The sequence below is a fragment of the Ambystoma mexicanum genome, chromosome 3p, assembly GCF_040938575.1.
Source record: "Ambystoma mexicanum isolate Mex_15411 chromosome 3p, UKY_AmexF1_1, whole genome shotgun sequence".
Classification (NCBI taxonomy): Eukaryota; Metazoa; Chordata; class Amphibia; order Caudata; family Ambystomatidae; genus Ambystoma; species Ambystoma mexicanum.
This window is the reverse complement of record NC_090925.1, coordinates 873,850,506-873,871,972: the sequence shown is the minus strand read 5'-3', so window position 1 is coordinate 873,871,972 and position 21,467 is coordinate 873,850,506. Positions and strand designations below refer to the sequence as shown.

Sequence of the window (21,467 nt, the reverse complement as noted above, 5' to 3'; positions counted from 1 at the left end):
CTATGTTTGGCTCCCCTGTCTAAGTGGTGCCTTACAAACAGACATATGTGACATTAACTTTGAGTGTTTGAAAATGTTAATAGAGAAGAGCCAGGACATATCCAGGACACATTTAAACATAATGGATCATACATAATAGCCAGACAGTCAAACTGTGCATCTCATGTGGAAGTTAGATTTGTGGTGGGATGTGTACCCGCTCCTGCTTGCTGGGTGATGCCCGACACCCAGGAGCTGGTTTTAGCCACTGCTCATTGAAACTTAATTTCGAGCCCTGCAGTGTGTACTAGCCAGGGGTCTGCATGGGCTCGCCCATTGTTATTCATGAACTTGATGACCCAGGTTGGCTGATTTATCTATCCATTTTCATGAATAACAATGCGTTGGATGGTGACAATGCTGGCCACTGATAGTGGCCACGTCCGCAAACTGCTTCACTAAACCTGCATGACATTGCTGCAAATTCTCTGCTGCAATACCCATCAGGGTGGTTTGAAATAGGACCGTCGCCAGCCAGCAGCCCCAACACAGGGGCAAGGTCAGTGAAAAGGCCAATATCGAAGAGGAGTCATGAGTGGCAACCTATATTAGACAATCTAGCAGTGTTTGAGAGGCAAGTTCATCAGTCAAGTAATGATTTTGCCAGCATTTGACCATCAGTGTACTGCAGGAGGAACGCATGCTAGCTCTTTTTGTCTGTGGTTAGATGGTTAGCATGTTCCACTTGCCACCAAAGGGATCAGAGCAAAATGTTAACGATGATGTGTTTTAACGAAACACTTAAACATTTCGTTTATTTCAAGACTTAACTAATTTGTTATCTCGATGAATGTCTGTAAATCGCACAGTGGATCAATCACCCTCAATGAACGAGTGGGAGTTACAGCTTTAACCACAAATATGTTGACATAGTATGGAGCAGCTGTTGGTAGTATCAACAGTGGGCGGGGAGTTGCCCACCCCAAAGTTCAACAGGCGTGCTGGAAAATATTTGGGCCCTGGCCCTTATTTTCTTACAAATCAAGCACTGCCCTTAGCCAATAAGTGACACCAGTAGAGGCAAACTGCTTCGTTATGAGTCGGGGGGGGGGGGTACTTTGGCACTAAATCCACTGAATTAGTACCAGAATTGCTTACTGTTACTGCCACTCTGTCCCGTGGGTTTACCATGGGATTATGAGTGGTTGCAGAGTGGTGTCATTCCCCATTTATGGAGTCTATAGGACTCAATGGAGATTTTGGTGGATTGATCGGGAGTGATAATTCTGCCGTGTCAAACCCGTCCATTTTCGGAGGAAAAGTGGAGGATTAGCCTCCATCTTGTTTGCTGGAGGTGAATCCTCCACTTTTCCTCCAAACCCGGAATTCAGCGTTGCAGTAAAAATGGCAGTAATTCTGTTACTGCCAAAAAAGTGGCGCTAACAGAATTACTTCCACTTTTACAGCACTACCAAACTCATAATGAGGCCCAACAGTCTGGAGATCAATTCTAACAGCAAAGGGGCACATTAAAGGTTGCATTTCCTTTGACAGAATGGGGGAACACTCTCTCGTCATCCTCTCAATGGTCTGCCTTTTGCCCTCTGCAACTGATACCCTCCCTCCACCAACCTTGAGCCACTGCAGGAGGAACAATGAAGGCAACGTTATACTGGTTGTTTGGTCTACAGTCATGAGCAAGCTTAGCCTGTCCAGGCAGCAGGAAGGAAGGGCACAGAAAGAAACACCCTGATGGTGAAAGGTGAGTGCTATCAGTGGCTAAAACTCCTACCAGCACTGATAACAATCCTCATCCGCATTAAAGTTTATTTGGATTTAAAAAATCCATAAACCAGCATTAAAGAACATAATTAAAACAATACTCACATCAATATAATCAACAAGACCACTTTTAAATCACAGTATACAAAGTTTTAAATAGGAATGAAATTTGAATAAAATACGAATTCAGATTTTATTTGTGACCATGTTTTCCTGACGATACCAAGCTTTTCTCGGGAATTCTAAGCAACCCCATGCAACCGGGGTGGTTTCTGCTCACAGCAGGAATATCAAAGCAGGTCTGGCTTGAGTAAAGCCAACATTTGTGAGCAGTGGGAGAATGGTCCTCTTTCTGATGTCTTGGTAAAGGGGGCAAAATAAGACAAAATGCTGGAGATTTTCTTCTGGCCCATTGCACTCTGGATAGACTGTAGCCTGCTTGGGGCTCAGCCAGTTTTTAGTTCCCGCCCTAAACCATAGTAAATTAAAGTGAGCCCTGGTCACTGCCCAACGATCTGTAATCTTGTTACTATGCAAAAGGTAGGGCTGGATACCCTCCACACCGTAAATGAGCAGATGTTTTCTATTTGACTCCACTTGAAGCCCAGATGTGTCCCTATTGGTCACATCTGCTTACATTTTTTCGCAATGACAGAAGTTAGAAGGAGAAGCGGACACTGCAAGCTCTGGGCGTTCAGCAGTGTTAAACACTGAGAGATGAAATTCAACCATGGTATTTTACGCCGCAACAAACTCGCAATCAGTGTTTTGATGATCATATGCGTTAAACTAGCTCTCGGGTTTGACCAGAGCACCAACCAATGTGAGAGCAGGGCTTTGTGCCAATCAACGCCTGTATGGGGGATTCCCAGTTCAATATGTACGGCATAATTTGGTGCCGAACTGGGTAAACCAAGCAGTTTTTTAAGAAAGGTGTTCTCTATTATTTCAATAGATGTGGTTTTCTCAATGCTCCAAAGGGCCGCACCATAATTTGTTGCAGCTTAAGTTTGTGCTCTGTAAACCTCCAAAATCATTTTAATTGGCTGGCCTGAACACATGTTCCTAAAACGAGACAGACCCCCCATGGCCTTTTTCATTTTGGAGCACTGCTTCTCTGTGTGAGGCCCCCCACCAATATTTCGCTAAAATTAACGCCCAGATAATCAGATTTTTCCACCCGTGGGATAATTTCACAGTTGCTCCATTTTTTTTTCGCATCTTTATCCCTCTACCGCCTCCGCTCGAGCACACCATCACTGCCGACAGTTTGGAGTTTACCGATAGCTTCAGATTTGGCATAAAGGCAGTGTACACATCTGTTAGGTGTTTCAGAGCGATTGGGGTGCGAGCAGTCAAGATTGTGTCGTCTGCATAAGCCAAGACAGGGGGGGGCAATGCACCCATCCTAAGAAAGTCAGCCTTTGTTTCAACCAATTCCTTATATGGGCCATTAATATAGAGGGCAAACAATACAGGGGCTACCACACAACCTTGGTGCACTCCCGAAACCACCTCAAAATAACCTGGACATTGACCCTGTTCTCCAAATCTTACACATGCACTAGGGTCCTCATGGATAATCTGTAATACTTGGACTTGAGCACCTTGCACAGCGTAGCTCTATCCACTTTATCAAATGCTGTGCTCAAGTCCATGAAAGCCAAGTATAGTGGTTCAGCCCTGAAAGAAATGGAGGATGCTCCCGTCAGGTACATATTAAGAGCTTGGTCTTGTGTCCCCAAGCCTGGCCGAAAACCATATTGAATATTTGAGAGGACCGGATTATCAGAGATCCATTGTTCAAGATGTTCCAGAACTGCACGTTCAAAAATCTTAAAAGATGTGTCCAATAGGGAGATGGGCCAATATGATAGTTGGCTTCCTGGGTCTCCCTTTTTGAAAATTGGGTAGATTATTGCATGAATGGGGTATTCCCCCAGTGCCAGATGAGAATTAAAACAGTTAGTCAATAGTGGGGACCACAGTTCTGCTTCCTCCCTGAATAGGTCTGCAAGAATTGCATACAGGCCGGGCACCCGGTTATGCAGTTGTCAATCAACTGCGGTTTGCACTTTCCTCAGAGTTAGGCGGAGTGTAGTGCTCCGCTTCCCACCCTGAAATCTAGCCACCTGACCTTTAAATAAAGACTCAAAATGGTCTGACCAGGCTTTAGGACTCACGTTGTTCTCTCTCTTATAAGCCGAGCCTTACGCTACAAATTCACAAAATCTTTTAGAGTCCCTAGACGAGGCGGCCAAAAGGAATTCTTTCCACACCTGATCTTCAAGGCATTTTTTTATAAAAGCAAAGACACTTTTGTACTGTAACCTGGCATTAATTATGTCTCTTCTAGTACTTGCCCTACCCTGCAGAATCCCCTTCAGGTTATTCTGTGCTAACCTGCATGTGTCATCAAACCAGCTATGCCTATTATTTCTACTGGGTTTAAAATCCTGTTGGATTAAATTTGTCAGGGATATCCATATTTTTTGAGAAGCCATCATGGTTGCCCTAGGTTCTTCAGCATGAGATAAAATATATATAATATGCTCCAAGTTGGGTTGAACCGCCTTGGACTGTGTAGGCACTGAATTAAGCAAGGCCCATTTTACCCAGCGCTTACATAAGGGATTAATTTCACAAAGGTCCAAGGGCGGATGATTAACTGTTGGAATCCTGTGATATCCCACCCTCCACACCAGCCTCAAAGGGAAGTGGTCACTGTGGAGCTTATCTCAGACTTCAAAATCCACAATTAAGGGCCAGGGTTGCACACGCATACAGAAATAGTCAATAAAGGATGTGCCTTGGGTACTTGCAAATGTAATCTTGACCTGTACATCCAAACCTATGCAACCATTAAAAGTTTGAATTCCCCAGTCCATAAACCATGTGTTAAGATGAAGACCCCTAACACACATTCTCTCATCAGTCAGTTGGGGGTTTTGGATCCCATAAGCCAAATCTTCACCCGAGTCCACCAAATGAGTTAAAGTCCATTGCCCAATTTGGCATTAAAATCCCCTCCCAAAACCACAATTGTATTTTGATTCCCCGGTGACAAGTATTCTGATTCAAAAAGTTCTTTCAATGCCCCTAAACAACCCTTATTTGAAACTTGTGGGCTATTATACAAACTGACCAGGATCAATGCCCGGCCCTGCTCAGGCGAGAGTCTCACACCCTGTAAGATAAAGTTTTACATTTCCCTCACCGTTGGTACATAGTTAAGGGAAGACTTGAACAGAATTGCCACACCCCCATAACAGCGTCTTCTCACACCATTCTTCGCTGGAGTACATATTGAGATATAGCCATCCAAGCATACAGGGGTTGTCGCCCATGTTTCCTGGAGAGAGATGATGTCATAGGACATCAAAAGTGTCACCACTTCCTTCTTCAAAAGTTTCACCCCTGCACCAGCGATGTTCCAACAAAGGAGTGTCACCTCAACCCCCTTGGAGGGACCAGGTTCTCACTTGCAAGGCCAGACCTCACCACTTCTGCAGGCCCTTCAGCGTCCGGGGCCCTCTCCCTCAGGGAAACGGGTCAATCCAACTCCTCAATACCTCATAAGGCCTCAAAACGGTTTGCAGTAACAGTTACCCCACTCCTTTCACTTGGTCCTACCTGATATAGCCCTTATCCCCCTTCACGTTTTAGGAACCTCCCTCCCCTGTTGTCGTGTAAAAGGGGTGGTGTGGGGCGGGTAAGAGGCAGCTAAATGGAGGAATACACTTTTATGTGCACTGGGCATCTTAGTCCAGCAGACAGGATTAAGTGCGGAACCAGGTAGTCTACATAGTCGGGGCAATCTCTGAAACTGCCACACAGTCCCCCTCTGTCCATTTATTGGACTTTCCTACCCAGGACACACATCTTGCCATCAAGATCTCCCTGGGGTTGATCTTCATCCCCGGTAATCGAGAGTTTATCCATTGGGAAGTTTTATTTATGTTAATGTTAAAGGATATTTGTACCGCGCACTATCACCACCGGAGTGGTGCCCTGGTGCTTTATGATGGAAGACGTTTCCTCAGTGCCTTTTCTTAGACATGGCAATCCTGTTATAACTCCCACCAAGGGTGTTGCCTCTGGTGGGAGGTCAATAACTGTTTGTTTTATGCCCCGAGTAATAGGTTTCCAAATTGGATATAGTCCCGGGACAATAACTGGCTTAGGTCCATTATTAGGTATCATAACAGGACTTTCTGAATCTTCCCCATTCTGATGGATATGGACAGGAACTACCGACGGTGCAGACATAGTTTCAGCTCCCCTTCTGGGCTAGGTTAGGGGTTTTATTCACTGTGGTAGAGCCAGAACCAACCACCATAGGGATGTTTTTGGTCTCCACCATTCCATTAAGTTCCTGAATGTCACTCTTTAGCCCCCTAATTAAGTCATCAATAATGCAGAGGGATGTACTCAAGAGAGTTTTTAAGTGAGGCAATTCCAGAGAGGACCGGAGCCAGTTTTTTGTCTAGAACCTCATCCAATGTTTTGAAGCCACTAGAAACCCAAACCATTGTGTCATCAGTAAGATTTGGCATTGAGGGATGAGACCCTATACCCCCCTACCCAGGGCCCTCAAATTCTGTCCGCTAGACAGATGTTCCAGTCCTAAGGTACCCAGCACTAGCTGATGTCCTAACTCCACTCGGTCACTAGTATTAAGACATTGAGATAAGCTAGGAGGCCTATTATTTGGTGAAGGCAGGGGTAACAATATAATATGATCTTGCAGTCACTTAGTGCGACCTCAATTTCCATTTCCGTATTCTGGATGCATTCCTTTATTTTACCTCACATCTGTTTCTGGTAATCATACATGGTTGGCCGATTAGAAGTCAAACCAGGGCCAAAAAGGGCCTGGCTACTTTTACCTTTCTTAGTTTTGTTTGAGGCTGGGATGGAATCCAACCTACCAATCATCTGTCTGGGCTTACTTTTTTTGGTTTTATTCACCACAAGTGGTAAATCTTTGGCTTTGCGCTTAGACATGGTGGTAGCCAATATAACACAGCTTAACCAACTGTCAACTGTGTACGCAGGCGGTGTAAGCAAAACCAGAATGCTGAGAAAAGTGCAGGTGCAGAGAAAAGACATCCATTAAATTTAAAACTTCATCCCATGCACTTGCACATCATCAATTTCACTGGGCCTAGTAAGATCGTTGTTTTGTTCTCCCCTGTTTCCGTCCCTTGCCTTGTCACGCTCTGAAACACTTGTGTACGAGCGCGATTGAAATAAAATATCAAAATCAATATCATAAAATGCACGCAGAGGAAAACACACAGTAAAAATAATTAAAATTGGTCCAGTTGCAAGAATACAATTGATCCAAAAATGCACAATTAATTAATTGATGATGAAATAATGAAATATAGAAGCAAACAAAGTTAAACAGACCAGGCAGCAAACAATCAACAATCAAAGTGCCCAAGGTAACTACTGGCACTAACTATCAAAAGTTACCAAGGGTTTAAATGGCTTTTAAATTGCACTGTCGCAGGGCAGAGGGCAGATGGCTAGAGGGCTGGTGGTAGGGGGTTGGAACGTCAAAATTCCAAAGATCTCATTTTAGTTGAACCCACGGCATGCAGGCGATCAGGACTCCGGCAAGCTTAATCAAGTAAATTCCACTAACTCTAGCTGCCTACCACATTAGCTGCCTAGGGGGAGACAGCACTAGCGAAGCTCTCGCAGCCACCAAGGCAGACAATAGTGTTCACAAAGAGTCATTCCCAGTTCTCAACGATCACAATGGGATTGCAGCAACTCAAAAAACAACACGCTGCACCAAAAAAGAGGAATCAACCAGCTGTGTGCATCAACCGGGGGAATTAAATGAAAAAGCTGACTCTGAGGACAGGGCACGCCTGACGGCTTGAGGAGCCGCCTTAGTCCCTCTCTCCCACCCTGCCCCTCCGGAGTGTAGGATTTATGTTTTTACAGTTAGCAAACAGTAGTTCAGTTCGGATAACAATTTCAAAGTTCAAGTAAGAGAGAGAACACACTCCAGCGTAAAAACTCACAGGCAGCTTGACCCCTTACGCTGTATCCGCATATCCGTGTATATATCCAGGGCTGAAACAAGGAGTTCTAGGCACCAAAGTGTCAATGGCTTAATGGCTCCAACGACCACAAGGGGCAGTCTGTACTACTGCTTCCCATGCAGACTGTGCTGACTGCAGGAGACTCTGCCCCAGAGTCCGCCACGCTCCGCTATGGAGTACGGTTTTGTGTAGGTGGACCCGCCTCCAGAAATCAAAGGAGCCAACAGACTGCAAGCTCCAGGTGATACGCTGACTGCAGGAGACTCTGCCCCAGACTCTGCCATCTCCGCTATGGAGTACGGTTTTGTGTAGGTGGCCCCGCCTCCAGAAATCAAAGCAGCCGACAGACTGCAAGCTCCAGGTGACACGCTGACTGCAGGAGACTCTGCCCCAGACTCTGCCACACTCCGCTATGGAGTACAATTTTGTGTAGGTGGCCCCAACTCCAGAAATGAAAGCAGCCGACAGACTGCAAGCTCCAGACGACACGCTGACTGCAGGAGACTCTGCCCCAGACTCTGCCACGCTCCGCTATGGAGTACAATTTTGTGTAGGTGGCCCCAACTCCAGAAATGAAAGCAGCCGACAGACTGCAAGCTCCAGACGACACGCTGACTGCAGGAGACTCTGCCCCAGACTCCCAATCATAACAATCATAAAGGTAAAGCAGGTCCAGCCCGACGGATACAACTCCTTTTGTGGTAACATGGGTCGAGGGTAGGCTATACTCTTCAAGAGGGGTGTGAGATAATAGCAGCAGCAACCCAAACAACCTAGTGCAAATAATCCAAAATCAATCAATCAAGGTACTCTAAAATACAGACTGTTCATTAAATTATAGGAATTCAATATAGGTAACTAAAAATACAAGCACAAACATACCATTGTAAACCGAGCACAGAAAATAGGTACTTGAGCAGGGGTGTTCAGGCAAGAAATTGCAACATCACTTTTCAAAGGATATACCTGGAGAAAAGGTGAGAATGGGGGCTTACAGGTCACTAAGATCCCATAAAGCGGACCAAGGGAACAGGGCCTCTTAAAAGTACCCTGTCCTTGTAATCAGGAGGCCCAACAGAATGGCCTCTACAGGGGTTCCTTCATCTGGCAGGGTCCGGGTTCCACTCTAGTCAGCAGGTGAGGCCATAGCCCAACAGCAGTACACCCCCAGTGTCCTGGGGATGGTTACCGAGCAGACCTTTCCTCTGACTTGGAGGCCTTCTGTCCTCACCTCTATCGCAGAAGACTCTGAAATGGGCGTACTCCAAAGGTCCAAAGGTGTATCCGTCTGCCTGGCATTCAAAGATGAATCAAGGAAGAAGTGGGAGACCCCGTCCTTATAAAGGCAAAATGCCAGATTCTCGGATATCAGCACAAACGGAAGGAGCACAGAGAATGCACTTGTTTCATTTGTGCTACTTTGAGAGATGCTCAGTTCACCTTATTCACAAAGGTGACCTCAGCATTTCAGGAGGGGCTACACTGTTGCGCAAAGATGCGCTGTCCAGCCCCCTTAAATACATTAGTGTCGTGAGCGTGGCACGAGCCCGGCACTAATGTATGTCAGGCTCCCATGTATGGTTGCTCGGAGAGCATTTCACTGATATGTGCAGTTAAAATGGCCGAAAAAAAAGAAAAACATTTCCATTCGTGTTTGAGGGATAGACATGCTACTGTGACAGCTGCGGTTCGTCTGACAAACTTAAAAATAAATCATGACAGGGTCACCAATGACCCTGTCATGATCTACACCGCCCCCTGCGCCTCTTTGAAAAGGCGCAGGGAGGTGACCCTCGTTTCAGGGCATTTAAAAGCGCCTCCTATTTGGGAATTTGGGGTGGGCTTTTAAATGCCATGATCCGTCCCCTTATTTGTGCAAATGCGCAAAAGGGGGTGAAGGGCATAAGAACGAGCGCATTTCCGATGCATTCATTCTGAGGCCCTTTGTGAATTGGGCTTCTCCTTTTTTTGGCTGAAATGCACTAGCGCACGTCAGTTCATTTCATTTATGGCAGACTGCTTGAGTAGTACCCCAGAGGGAACATTTTGCACACTGTGTTGCAAATTCTGTATGTATTATTATACAAAAAATGTGTTCAGTGACACTGGCTAAAACTACTAGCTGCACAGTGAAGTAACTCATCAAACTGTCCCACTTTGGCCAAACAACGGGCCCACTTTCGGCAAAAAAAGTAGCCCATACTAGCATGTTGGGCTTGCATTTCGGGCATTGCCCCTTTTTTCCCTATAGGTAATTGTAATTGTTTATTTGTACAGTGCTTATACACAAGTGAAGTGCTTCAAAGCGCTTCAAGGCGGGAAGGGAGCAAGGGAAAAAAAGTAGTCATTATTAGGCCTTGAAATTTCCAAATGATCTAGCAAAAAGGAAATAGTGTGCTAAGCCTGACGGCATTTCTCGTAGTGCAAGTGCATGAAGTGTAAGCGGCTCAACCCGATTAGGGAGAGGAGACAAAGGGGGGACAAGATAGAACTTACTAGACCTAGTAAATTCAGGTCCTGCAAGTGTACAGACGGAGGTGCAACGGAGGGGGAAGGAAAAATATTTAATTCGATTACTCAAGATTAATTCAAGTTATTTATTTTCGTTTATTTTATTGTACTTTTATAACAGGCTTATGCGCGGCACCAAGATTCGAACCTGTGTTGCGCCACACTGCCTTGCTTCCAAGACAAACGCGTTGCCCCTGAGCTAAAATTCCTGCAGGTTCCGTGTCTTTCCTTAACTGCACACCAGGCATGTCCCTGTGCCTACCCATCTCAGCACTTGGAGCATCCACTGCGTTGCTTTGTTTGTCCCCAGCTCTTGATGTCCCTTGGTAGGTCAGGCGTTTTAAAATATTACATGATTTCTTTCCTTCCCACATCTTGTATGTGAACATGAAGTTTGAAGTGCATTTATTTAAGTGCACATCCACATTTGCACAGTACCGAAATCCGAAAATAATGCAAAATAAACATTACGCGATGGAAAGAATAGGGCTTAGACCGAGCATGAAATAAGGAAAACATTAGAGTGCATCTTGGTGTGGGGAGTGAAGACAGAACATCCCAGACGTCTGGATAGGCGCTCGAGAGGGAGCACCCTCCCAGTGTAGGATGACACATCTTTGGCATAGCCAAGCCCATATTCGATTTACGACCTTGTTTTGTGTGTATTTGCCCTTTGGAGCACCAGCCCTGCCCAGCTCTGAAGACTATAATGGCGAACATGTATTCCACACTCAAAAGGACCACTATCAGCCAGGCCAGATCATGCAGAGGGTGGAGAATGCGCTCAAAGAGATGCTATAGCATTCGAGCAGCAGCTCAGTAGATAGGCCTTACATCTTCACACAAATGCATGGACCTGTGATGAGCGGTTGCTAGATGGCAATAGGGGTGCAGACCTTGCACCGTCCTGAATAGGAAATACTCAGTCTTACCCACTGCGGCGACTCATCCTTGCATATTAAAGCTGAGGTTATACAAGAAGCCGAGTTTGCGCACTTTGCCAGCCGGTAGTGGTCCGACATTATTAATTAGTGGGAGTTCACATGCTCTGTGGCCTAAACACAGTCATTTTTCAGTACCCACAGTCCTTTTGTCCACCTTGTGTGGATTTGGTATCAACCAACTACTCTGGCACTTGGTCTTATCTGCCTATTGATAACTCTGCAGACCATGGCTCCAGATGATATCCCTCTAGAGCCTGATGTAGAGGCGAGAGATCCATTCCACACGGGACCCTGTAACGTGCAAGGCACAGAGGCGATATATAGTAGCCCATGCTCACCCCGTAGGCCCTGCCATGCCTGCGGGAACAAGGAGATTGATTCAAGAGCACTTCCCCCAGTTTTTGTCAAGTCTTAAAGATGGACAAGCAATGCCTTCTGATCAATGGTGTCAAAGTCTGCAGACAGGGCAAACGGGGAAAGGCCTGATATGATGCCCTTAGTACATGACCGTGCGCAAATCATCCACCGCGCAGACCAGGGTAAACTCCATTGGATGTCTCGGTCTAAATTCGAGCAGCAATACATTGAAGAAGGCAACCTCCTATAAGCGATTTTCCAGCTGTGTGCAATATCACGTTGAGTGTGTTTGTATTGTTTGTTTATTTATTTGTAATGTGTGCCAGACCCGAGGGTATCAGGGCGCAGAAACAACAAGAAGGCTTTCGGCTTAGTTACAGATTTACAAGGTGGCATCACGTATAATATAGGTATACAGGCATGAGATACACAAGAGAAGTAAGATACATATGATGACAAAAAGGTAGATAATAACACAGTGCAACCGCAAGAGTAATTTACAGGTAGTTGTCGACTATTTATATTTGGTGGGCAGGGTGAGGGTGTCTGGCTAAAGCGTTACTTGTCGTTCTCTTTGAACCACTTGATAAGGTATATCTAAAATTGGTAAATGGTTGATCAGCTCTCAATGGTGGTGGCAGGGAATTCCAAAGTTGGGCAGCTTTGACCGGGAAACTAGTACCCTCAATTGTGGATAATTTAAACCGTTGCACAAGAAGGCAGTTGGTATTATTTGTTCTTGTGGGTCTAGTTGATGTTTTTCTGTTAAATCTTTCTGTCAGGTAGCGAGGTGCTCTATTATCCAGTCATTTGTGGATAAATGAGGCTGTTTTCAGTCGGATTTTGTCATGAGTGGTTAGCCAATTATGTTGTCTCCTAATCTCAGAAATATGTTCTCTCGTGGCTATGCTTAGCGCAGCTCTGAGGGCATTGTTTTGAAGTGTCTGTATTCTTTTGATGGTGTATTTGTTAGCTCCAATGTAGTGGGTCTCCCTGATCCCTCATTATAGTACAATCCTAAATAGACAAACTGCCCCTTGGCAGCCAAACCCAGTTTTATTACCCACAGCCTCATCTGAGGTGGTACCCTGTGCACACATGCTGAGCAAAGAGGCTCTTAGGAGGCATCTGGCCCTAGGAAAAAGGATTGACCAGACCTATGTATGATCTACATGCAGGCCCTACTATCTTGCTGCAATTTTATGTGTTTTTGCTCAGTCTTTCTTGACATAAACCTGCGCATTTGCCGACATCTAACCATGATCCTACCATGTCTCAGGATGGATAGAGATGAGATAGCCCCGCACCCAGAGGCGAAGTGGATACATGGAATTCCTTTCATCAAGTATTTTGCTGAAAATTGGGAGCAGGTGGAGGTGTTCAAGGCCAGAGCAGATGATCTACTTATCGCCACCTACCCAAAGGCGGGTAAGTCTGAAGCATCTTTTTCTAGTGATAATTGATTGGTAAGAGCTGTCTCTCTAGATCCACACCCGGAGTTACCCGACTGCTGGTATATCTAGCCTCATCGTGGTATACTCTGGCAAACCTGCCGCAACTGTCTTTAGAGTTACCTAGAGCCTATAGTTGTGAACCATTTGCCTACCTACACCTTCACAGAGCCCAAGGCTTATGAACCCAACAACCCTGCACTGAGCTTCTCCACTAAAATCTTTTACTGGCAAGATACCATACCTCCTCAATGCATGCCCAGTCACCTAGTAGCCCATCTTCTTTTTTAAATGACTCATGAAAGCCCTGTGATTTCTCTCCCTTCCATGGCATCGGTCCATCATCTGTTTACGGAGGCTCTATGAGGCACCCTACCTCACCAATGGGAAGCCCCTCACTTTTCTGCGATGAGGTGCTTCACCTCTGTACCAAGATCTTTCATCACTTCATTATGCTGGTTCTTACCACTCCTCTGCCAGGGTTGTCATTTCTCTAGAATAAGGTATTACCACACCGGCATCGTTTTTGCCTTACCGGCATACCTCGTAATGAGGCCCAAAGTGTGTAAAACTTTCAACTTGTTCCACACAAAATGGGTACATTGCTGTTCCACCTGTTGCATAATTCTGCAACCGGAGGTATGCCCAAGCGTAACTTAATATAAATTGACCTGGTCTGCTTGCGGCTTACATGGTCCAAATAAGCTTCATAGCCGAAGATAGATTTCAGACTCCAATATCTAATAAGGTAAGCTGAATGTGTTAACTTATGGAAGACGCCTGCTTTCATCTTGACATCATGGGCCTCTTTTATGTCCAATTTGCTATTGATCTTCATGCTCATTCTTTATGTGTAGGAACCAGGGCGTGAACCTTCCGCCATCCTGTGAAATTACGTCCTCAAGCACCTCCCTTTATTTCCCCAATTGTTCAGTGGTGCATACTCTGGCCTAGTAGAGCACTGGTCTAGCCCTGCAAATGGACACAATGCACTGCATATCGGTTTCCAAATACACCAGGAGACTTGGCACACTGCAAGGCTAGCCTAAGATGTTCCTTAGAAACTTGTTTTCAGTTACTGAAAGTTTCAGGCACCTATAGACACCCCAGAGATCTGTGCCGTACAATGCAGCTTACCTAGCCTGGGCTTTGTAGGCCTCCAAGGAACCCATGCTCCCCCGGTAACCTTGCAAGGGCCCCAATGTAACAAGCCAGTGTGATCCCTATCCTGGCAATTTGTTCCTCCGACCTACAATCTTGGTTGACCCTCCGAGCCAGATAGGCATAGTGCTCAACCGCCTCAATTAGCCCTTCGTTCAGCACTTATGATCTTCTTGTCTTTCCGTCTGCTGTTACTAAAGACTAAAGTTTTCGTTTTTGAAGCGTTTATACTGAGCCAATTTGATCCACAGAATTCAGTGAAAGCTTTAAGCTGTAGTTTGAGACCCACTGATGTTAAGGAGTCAAGTACTGCATTGTCAGCGAACATAAGGACAGGAACCTTGTCCTTTGCAAGGGCGCCATGTCGTTTCAACGAAGTGAATTACTTCGATGTAATTTACTTTGTTGAAATTACTCAGAAAATACTTATTTTTTTGGGGTGGGTCCCCCCATTCCACCCTTCTCTTTCAATAGCTCCAACCACCCCAAACCGTTCCCTGCCCCATTTTCACCCCTTATGCCACAAATACTTAAAAAATTGAAAGTTTTTTCGAAGGAATTTCCACAAAGTAAATGACATCGAAGTAACTTTGTGGAAACAACGGTATATGCTTTGCCAGCACCAGAGCATCTGTCGGGAAGCTTAACAATTTTTCTATTGCCCCACTTATAAAAATGCAGAACAATTTTAGGGCCAGGACGCAATGCTGGCGTACTCCCATTTCTATGCGTACCGCTGATGAAATGCTGCCATCCATGCCCCATCTGATGGCTGCCTCGTCATCTGTATAGAGGCTTTGAGTAGTGTTGGGTGTCCTGACCCACGTTTGAGCTATCATGCTGCAACATTTGGTGCTGTGGGCTTAGAAAATCCAAGATGGCCAAAAAGCCCACATGTGCGCCAAAATCCAGGAGAACCACACAGTTTGTGCACACTAAAATGGTTGCCTAACTTGCCACCCACCAGTGCGAGCAGGATGGGCCGGGGTGCCATGAGTGAAATGTGTGCCAAAGGAAAAACCGCACTTTAAAATCACCTTTTGTTTCTCTGAATGCCAGCTCAAAATGCCTATTTTCAAACATTGCAACACATCCAAAAATCTCACTGAACACCAGCGGACATCTGGCAGAATGAAGTATGTGTGCATACTAAATCTGGGAAGATGAAGAGCCCAAAACAATGTTCATAACAAAACTGGCTGAGCTATGCATGTCAGCAGCCTAACTGAAACTGGATTAAAACCACCAAAATCGAAATGTTTAAATTAACTGAGTGACCTACTTTTGAGTGTCACATAGTTTGTAACTGTTAAAATGTCATAGTTTTGAACTTAGAATCAGCATTCTAGCTGCATGTGTAAAAATTGTTAGTTTTATTTGAATGCAGAAAACTGGGTAACTAGAAGTGACATTAGCTGGCGCCTGGCTTAAGGAACTGGATTCTGCCTGACAACTTCCCCCCAATTGGAGTGAAACTGGATCCACTGCAGTTCTCAGGCCTGGCTGCATTCTGAGGGGAGGTTACCCCTCTCTGATTGAATTACCAAGGGACTGCTAGAGACTAAACAAAGGACCCAGGCAGAGGGTTTATTGGGGGGAGGTAATAAATGGCTTCCTCTTGAACAATGGGCCTTCCAGGACTCAGGCAGATGGTTTATTGGGGGGACCGTAAAACAGCTGGGAGGGGCAGGGTCTCTGAGCTTGGCAGAAACTGGATAAACTGGTTTCTATACCATGTGACCTGAAAAGACACACCCCTGTTGGCCAGAATATGATTCTAAGAAAGATGTATAACTCACAGTGCGGACTTGTCAAAATTATTTAAATGATACCATAATTCTTGTGATTTTTCGGTGCACGTTTTAAGACGCGTTGGGAATTTGTGTGATGTTCTGGGGCAAAACCCCGCTATTTATTGACACCACAGACTCTGTGTTTAAGCTAGAGACATGGGAATTTACTGGAGTATGTATGGACAGGCCGTGTATATGTGTATAATTTTTAATGAAAAACCAATGTTGCAAAACCTGTTAAAAAACGCAAAATGTTGCCAGTTCTGAATGCGAGCTCTTAGAAACATCAGAGTTTGAACAGAGTATACCTCATGTGATCCGTGATGGGTGCATGTAATTTCAAACCACTGTGTATCTATGAAATATGTCTTTAGGTCAAATATAGATTTGTGTGTAATTTGACAGGGGAGTGTCCTTTCTGCAAGCCATTAAATGACATAATTCTGACACACAATCCTGTTCTCCAGTGAGAACGCAAAGAATTCTCCAACCTATCAGAACTCTGAAGGGGTTGGGCCTAGAAAGCTAGCCTCTCCGCCCACTTTCAAAACACATAAAAAGAGACTGCTGGGACAGGTAGAGACATTCAATTCCATTTGCTGCGGAGCATGCTGACCGACGACTTCACATCCCGAGATCCTACACTTAGACTTCCAAGCTAAACAGAGACTACAGAACTTTGAACCAAGAAGGCCCACTGCAAGCAAAAGTATTTGTCAGCAGACCCAAAAATCATTTGCAGACTATCAACAGCCGGGCGAGCTGTTTGAATTCCCTGCCTAGAACATTGCTGTGTCCGGAGAAAGCGGGACCAGGAGCCGTGCAGACCGGTGCTAGACCAGACCAGCAGAACCCAAGATCCAGGAGCAGTGCCGGTGACCCAGAAAGCAGAGCTGTACTCGGAACCGGAGACCAGATTGCTGTGAAGTGCTGTGCGCAGTGACTGGATCCGTGACAAAGTCGCCTTCCTGTCCAAAATCTCTTGTGAGTACTCAGCAAAACTCAGAACCTATCCCTTAGTTTAATATAATATAATTCAATCTATTTAACCTAAATAGAACTGTCACCTGTCATTTTCTAGCTGCAAGCTGTAACCTGTCGCTTTGAACTTTTAAAATTTCAAATCCGAAAAACTACCTTTATTTAATCGTCCGTATCTCTGGAACCGTTTGGGCTAGGAACTTGGTTCAACTTTCCCCTGAAAGCTTATAATCTCGGCTTTTCAACAAGCTTAGAACCGACTTGCTACTCCTTATACTTTTGCCGTAATCGTGATTCACGCATTCGTGAATTTTGCCGCGATTCGCGATTTGGTTAAATATCCAGCCACGTGTGAAAACAGCAGCTTCCTTGCTTTCCTTTGCCAAAAATTCGTTTAACCTGCTAGTTACTCCTAGATCCTTGCTAAAGTGAGCCTGAACTCATCCCAAGTATATTTCACTCACCCTGACCCTCCTAAAGGGAATTAAAACCATTTTCAGCATATTCCTCACTTCATTGCCAGCACATATAAAAGCATTTTGGGCCTGTGTTTCAAACTTCTGTAGTCTAAGCTTGCTGGGGTGAACTGAATTACATTTGCTTGCATTTCTAAGAACTGTGTGCTCTCCTCTTCATTTCCTTACATTGCATAAGGGGGGAGTGGATTGCCAGAGAAAAGTGATTACATTGTTTTGTTGAAATCATATTGAGTATTTTCTGTATTGCATTTTCATTCAACATTGCATCCATCTGAAACTAGATAAAGCATTCTCTACCACCTTATTCTTCTGTTCCTATTCCCAAGCGTGCTACCTCATCCTTTATACTACTCCTGGGTAATCAAATCAGTTTATTAGTAGAACATTACCCATTGTTGTTAACTGCTCATGTTCTGAAGTGTGATATTAATTATTAATTTATTATAAATTGTGATATATATATATATATTGTTTACATTCTCAAATAAACCGTTTAAACTTGCAAAACAGAACTACTTCTTGGCTCAGTGGGGTCAGGGTGGTTCCAAGAGAGGGGTGTTATATAGGGGTAGTCATCCAGAACTCATGAACTGGACATAAAGATATATCAATAAGAGTTTCCATTCAGTATCCCAGACTAGGCATTGACTTAGCTGTAATGCTGGATTGAATCCTCTTACAGTAGCTCTTAGGAGCAGGATCAGAATATTAAGCTTATGCACAGTCTACTAGAGCATAGCTCTGGGGACAGTGTCAAATGCTGTTTGAAGATCTATGAGTACCGCGTATAGGGGCATCTTCCTGAGGATAAACTATTTATCACAGCGAGCGTAGGCAGAGGCTTTGATCCACTGTGATTATGCCATTACAAAAACCTGCTTGTAAGTGGTTTAGGACCCCATATTCATCGATCTAGGTCTCGAGGTGGTGTAAAATTGCCCTTGCACACATTTGTCCTCCGGCATCCCAGAGAGATAGGCTGATAGTTGCTGGGTTGATCCCTGAAACCCTTTTTAAAGATGGGGACTATTTCTTCTTGGGTCCAAGAAGCAGGTATGGCATTCCTCTTGAGTCCCACATTAAATAACTTTATCAGATAAGGGGTCGCTATATCAGGCTCACCCGCGTAAAGGTCAATGGGCATTTTAGCTGGGCCTGGTGCCTTTCCCTGATGGCTCAAGAGGGCTACTTTTCCTTATTCAAATGCACCCAACGATTTCATAAGGTTTTGCACTGCTGCCCTGGCGTCCTCTTTACGCTGAGCATCAGACTACTGCATCTGCTTGTTGTCTGGCTTGTCTTCTAAGTGCTACCTGTCTGCTTGCTTGCGCTTGACCTCTTTGATTGTGTTGTTCAACTGTCTCTGCTGCCCTGCCTGCCTCTTTACACTGAGCATCAGACAATTTTCCAAAAGCATACCATCTCTTGGGTGGCATGATGATTGAATAACTGTGGATGTGTACTTGTTGTGTTTCGATGAGACTCATTTTCTGGATTTTCTTGTTTTCATTTTCCTGGATTACTCTACCATTGTTTGGTGCATTTGTAGCTTTTGTTTTGGTCATTTGATAAGCAAAATAACTGTGGGCATGTTAAGGTGGGCGTCGCGTGAACATTGCGTACCTGGAGAAGCCAGGCTGTTTGTGCAGGAAGTCGGATGAAGAGAAGGTAACACAAGGAAGCAATCTCCACCCAGTCCTGATAAAACAGGTATGGATGGGGACCCACTCCTGACGCCACGGAAACACTTCCCTGCGGATTAACGTGACGTCAAAACAGTGCAAGCACTGACAGGGAAGGTAGATGGTTCCAGAATGTTCAAGGATGTCCAAGGCAGCAGACTGGAGGAATTGACGACTCCTTGTACACCCACGGAGGGCAACAGTGGAACTTGCAAGAAGAAAACACAGTCCTTGTAAAAGTTGCAGAAAAGAATCGCTGAGAATTTCCGAGAGGCACTGAAGGAACTGCTGCAGCAAACCAGAAGCTGGTACCCCGGCTCAGTGGACCTCAGATGGAAGGATCCACGGGGAAGCAGGTACCCAAGGGAGAACTGAAGCCCAAGGGAGAGCAGGGGTCCAAGGGAGAACTGAAGCCCAAGAGAGAGCAGGGGCCCAAGGGAGAAGTGGAGCCCAAGGGAGAACAGGAGCCCAAGAGAAGGCAGGAACCCAAGGGAAGATAGGAACCCAAGGGAGACCTGGGGCCCGATGGAAGACAGGAGACCAGGGGGAAGCTGGAACCCAAGGGGGAACAGGGGTCCCAAGGGAGAACTGGAGATCAATGGAAAGGCAAGGCGAACTGGAAGCCAGGCAGGGCACAAGGCAACAGGGAGCCCGGACCCAAGGAGAAAAGGAGACTGGAACAGGGACAAATCCTAAAGGAGGAGCGCAGCGGCGAGTTAGGAACAAACCGCGTTAAGACGCGCACTGTTCCTGCACTCAAGCGCTATAAGAAGCACTCGGCACGAAGCCGAGGCTTGAAGCGCAGGCCGAGCCGCGCATGCGCCGAAGCCACATAGCAGCAGAACGAGGATTGACACGCATGCCTACGCCGCTGATGACTGCTCCCCGTGGCGTGCGCCCATGTCTCTCTGTAACGAGCATGGACGCCCGTCGGGGAACAAACCTCCTCGCCAGCCGGAACCTGGAATACAACTGCCAGGGTCAGGAACGTCTGCCGGCAGACCCCCAGGTAGGTACCCTAACAGGGCATTCTTAAGCAAAATAAGCACCAGTTCTAATTTCGTTCACTAAGGGCACTACCTCAGTAACTTTAAGCAAAATGTTCATCTGTTTTGACTGCATTAAGACACACCATTAGATTCTGTGTGGAACATTACCCGTGTCATGCCCCCTTGGTGCCCTCTAGTTGGAACCACCCTAATGTCTATAGCAGACATGCAGACAGACACAATTTCAAAAGAATATATTAGAAGATGGTTTGAAGCTCACACAAGTGAGAAAATGTAAACTGAAAATATTTTGACCATATTGAAATTGATCCAGAAGCAACCAAGAAGACAGTGAAAGATAGTGGCTGCAATTTTCTTTAATACACAGATTTTCTGAAAGAAATTGGTTGAATATTGTCTAATATCTCAGTTGATTATTATTCCATTATTATTTTATACATTTGTATTGCACAACATGTTGCAGCACACCTCAAGGTGCCTATCATGATCCATGGTGAAGGGGAGGAAGTTAGATGAAAGTATGAGAGAACAACTAGTTTTCCAAATGTTGAACTTCTAAATTGTAAGAGGTTGGAGGTATCGCAAAGGGTTTGCGCAAGAGTTTCAAAGGATGGCTCCTTGCATGGCCAATGTTTTGCCCCTCATAGAAGAGCAACTGAAGCACAGAGGATCCAGTAGTTTACAGGAGAAGAGTCAGACGGTCTCTCTGGCTTTTGGGAGGTAATGAGATTTGCATGGCTAGTTGTGGGGTTTCCAAAGATGGGTAAATAACTGAAAATAATATATTTGAATTTTCATCTTGTTTTGAACTGCAAGCAATTGTAATCATTTTAGATTAGAATCGGCAGGATGTGCCTGATAAGATTCACAATGGACATCAATTTGGCAGCAGAATTCTGTAGACATTGCAGTTTAGAAAATAGAGAGCAGTGAGTACTTTTGTGGAGAACATTGCAGTAGCTCAGCTTGGGAGCAATCACACCTTGATTAACAATGCATAGCTGGGAATTAGAGGTAGATTTTAAGGTTCCTCATATATTCCAAGGTGAGATATCCTGAAGAGAGAGAAGCTTTGATATGAGATGAAAGAGGGTTTGATGGTCCCTATAATATGGTTGTGGCCATTAACCAAAGGCTAACGATAACTTTAGGAAGCCAACTTTCATAAATTATGTTTTATCCGTGAGTGTGGATAAACTCTGATCTAGATTGCAAGACATCCCAATATATAGTTGAATGCCACTGGCATAGATGAAAAAGCCCAAGTCTCTCGAT

At 45.1% G+C, this 21,467-nt stretch overlaps 1 protein-coding gene across 4 annotated transcripts in view; it reads left to right on the top strand.

The window, feature by feature from the left end:
- LOC138581040 (sulfotransferase 1 family member D1-like) overlaps nucleotides 1-21,467 on the top strand; it is a 289,076-nt gene that overhangs the window by 93,086 nt on the left and 174,523 nt on the right. For all 4 annotated transcript variants that reach the window (XM_069652067.1, XM_069652066.1, XM_069652065.1 and 1 more), the window contains one exon: nucleotides 12,915-13,063. In XM_069652067.1, the coding sequence (XP_069508168.1) occupies nucleotides 12,916-13,063 (148 nt within the window). In that variant the 5' untranslated portion in view covers nucleotide 12,915. The remainder of the gene's footprint in view (nucleotides 1-12,914; nucleotides 13,064-21,467) is intronic.